This window comes from Pseudoliparis swirei, chromosome 17, assembly GCF_029220125.1.
Source record: "Pseudoliparis swirei isolate HS2019 ecotype Mariana Trench chromosome 17, NWPU_hadal_v1, whole genome shotgun sequence".
Lineage (NCBI taxonomy): Eukaryota > Metazoa > Chordata > Actinopteri > Perciformes > Liparidae > Pseudoliparis > Pseudoliparis swirei.
In genome coordinates, this window is record NC_079404.1 from 592,345 (window position 1) to 595,113 (window position 2,769).

General features: G+C 60.9%; 1 protein-coding gene across 2 annotated transcripts in view; it reads left to right on the forward strand.

Annotated features, from left to right (window-relative positions):
* Positions 1–2,324, forward strand: part of inpp5f (inositol polyphosphate-5-phosphatase F) — a 17,410-nt gene extending 15,086 nt beyond the window's left edge. For both annotated transcript variants that reach the window (XM_056436337.1, XM_056436338.1), the window contains exons 17-20: positions 562–635; positions 770–898; positions 995–1,082; positions 1,149–2,324. In XM_056436337.1, the coding sequence (XP_056292312.1) occupies positions 562–635; positions 770–898; positions 995–1,082; positions 1,149–2,232 (1,375 nt within the window). In that variant the 3' untranslated portion in view covers positions 2,233–2,324. The remainder of the gene's footprint in view (positions 1–561; positions 636–769; positions 899–994; positions 1,083–1,148) is intronic.
* The last annotated feature ends 445 nt before the right edge of the window (positions 2,325–2,769 follow it).

The window sequence follows — 2,769 nt, forward strand, 5'->3', positions numbered from 1 at the left end:
TGTCTGTTGCTCTGGAGGTGGTGTTCTGACCTCATGTATGTTGCTCTGGAAGTGGTGTTCTGACCTCATGTCTGTTGCTCTGGAGGTGGTGTTCTGACCTCATGTCTGTTGCTCTGGAAGTGGTGTTCTGACCTCATGTCTGTTGCTCTGGAGGTGGTGTTCTGACCTCATGTCTGTTGCTCTGGAGGTGGTGTTCTGACCTCATGTCTGTTGCTCTGGAAGTGGTGTTCTGACCTCATATCTGTTGCTCTGGAAGTGGTGTTCTGACCTCATGTCTGTTGCTCTGGAGGTGGTGTTCTGACCTCATGTCTGTTGCTCTGGAAGTGGTGTTCTGACCTCATGTCTGTTGCTCTGGAGGTGGTGTTCTGACCTCATGTCTGTTGCTCTGGAGGTGGTGTTCTGACCTCATGTCTGTTGCTCTGGAGGTGGTGTTCTGACCTCATGTCTGTTGCTCTGGAGGTGGTGTTCTGACCTCATGTCTGTTGCTCTGGAGGTGGTGTTCTGACCTCATGTCTGTTGCTCTGGAGGTGGTGTTCTGACCTCTCATGTCTCGTCCTGCAGCTACGATGAAGAAGCAGATAAAGTGGACCAGTACCAGCGGCTCCACCTGGAGGGCTTGGAGAAGATTGAGATCGGTAAGCCGTGTGCTCCAGGAGAAGAGACACGCCTCCTCACAGCGAACGACCCTCGGTGACCTCTCGGCCACGCCTCCCTCCGAGGGTGACCCGTGCAGCGTCACTGAGCACGGACGTTGGGTTCTGTTCTGCAGGTCCAGAGCCCACTCTGTTCGGGAAGCCCAAGTTCTGCTGCATGCGGCTGCACTACCGGAGCGAGGACACGAGCGGCTACTTCCACACGCTGAGGGCGGCGACCCGCAACCCCGAGGACGACGGCAAAGGTGGGAGGAAACGCTGCACCTGGCTCATAAATAGATATAGATATATTTTATGTTTTATATATAAAATATATATATCTTAATATGTATGTATTTCAGACACATTGCAATGCATAGCGGAGATGCTCCGCATCACGAAGCAGGCCACCGGGCTGGACCTGCTGGTGGTGGAGAAGAGGCTGGACAGGTGAGTCCCGTCAGCACTCAGGTGCAGGTGCAGCGCTGCGGTTCCTTGACGTTGTGTCTGTTGCAGGCGGCAGAGCAAGCCTCACGAGGACATCATGGGCATCCAGAACAAAGGCGCCGACCCGGTCCAAGGCAGCTCCGGTCTGGCTCAGGGCAGAAGCTTCCTGCTCAACAAGTTCTCCTCCCTGAACCAGAAGGTGAAGCAGAGCAAGACCGGCGTGAACATCGGGCCCCTCGGGCCCCTCGGCAGGCTGGGCAACTTCTCCAAGCCCGACGTCAAAGCCGACTTCCTGAAGCCGACGATGCACGTCAACCCGTGGAAGTCCGACGGCAGCCTGGAGACGTCGGACGGCGCCGGCGCCCCGAAGGACCCGGAGCTCTCGGACGACTCCGACTCCTACGACTCCGACCCGGAGCGCTCCGGCTCTCTGGAGAACGTGGACTACGTGCTGCCCAGCTGCGGCATCGTGGCCTCCGACCCCCGACTGGGCGGCCGCTCGCAGGCCGGCGGCGGCGCGGAGCTCGCCGTCCCGTCCGTCATCAGAGTCACCGGCTGCGACGGCGAGCGGGAGGCCTCGCCGGGCGCCGCCTCGGTGGGGGAGGAGGCCATCCTGATTGACTTCGGCACCCCCATCGACGCCTACTGCCAGCAGTTCGTCCAGGACGCGCAGACCAAACCCGTGGAGGTGTTCGGGGAGCGGCCTCTGGCCGCCGCCCCCCCGCCCCGCCCGGCGCCGCCCGTGCAGAACAAGACGCTGGCGGAGCCCGCCGAGCGGCCGGGCCGCGAGCCGGAGGAGCCCCAGATCCCCCGGCCGTCCCGGCTGGACGTGGACCCCCCCGCCGCCGGCCCCCACCTCCTCTCCGTGCAGAAGCCCGGCTCCGCCCACAGGAGCCCGTGTCCGCAGGCGGGAGGCGGCCTCGGCCCCGCGGCCGCTGACAGCAGCGGCGGCCGCGCCGTGTCGCCCTTCGCCAAGATCAAGAGCTCCATGGTGCAGGTGGCCAGCCTCACGCAGGCCGGGCTCGCCCAGGGCCTCAACTTCGCCGTGGCCAAGGTCCAGAAGAGCCCGGAGCCCGGCGCCGCCAACCAGGCCCAGGAGAGCGAGCTGAAGGCCATGTTCACCCAGTGCCAGACACGCATCATCCAGATCTAGAGGCGCTCAGCGGGGAACGCACACTCTGGACACACACTCTGGACACACACTGGACACACTCTGGACACACTCTGGACACACTCTGGACACACACTCTGGACACACACTGGACACACTCTGGACACACTCTGGACACACACTCTGGACACACACTCTGGACACACACTGGACACACACACTGGACACACTCTGGACACACACTGGACACACTCTGGACACACACTCTGGACACACACTCTGGACACACTCTGGACACACACTCTGGACACACACTCTGGACACACACTCTGGACACACTCTGGACACACACTGGACACACTCTGGACACACTCTGGACACACACTCTGGACACACACTGGACACACACACTGGACACACACTCTGGACACACACTGGACACACACTCTGGACACACACTCTGGACACACACTCTGGACACACACTCTGGACACACACACTGAACACACACACACACACTCTGGACACACACACACTCTGGACACACACACTGGACACACACTCTGGACACACACTCTG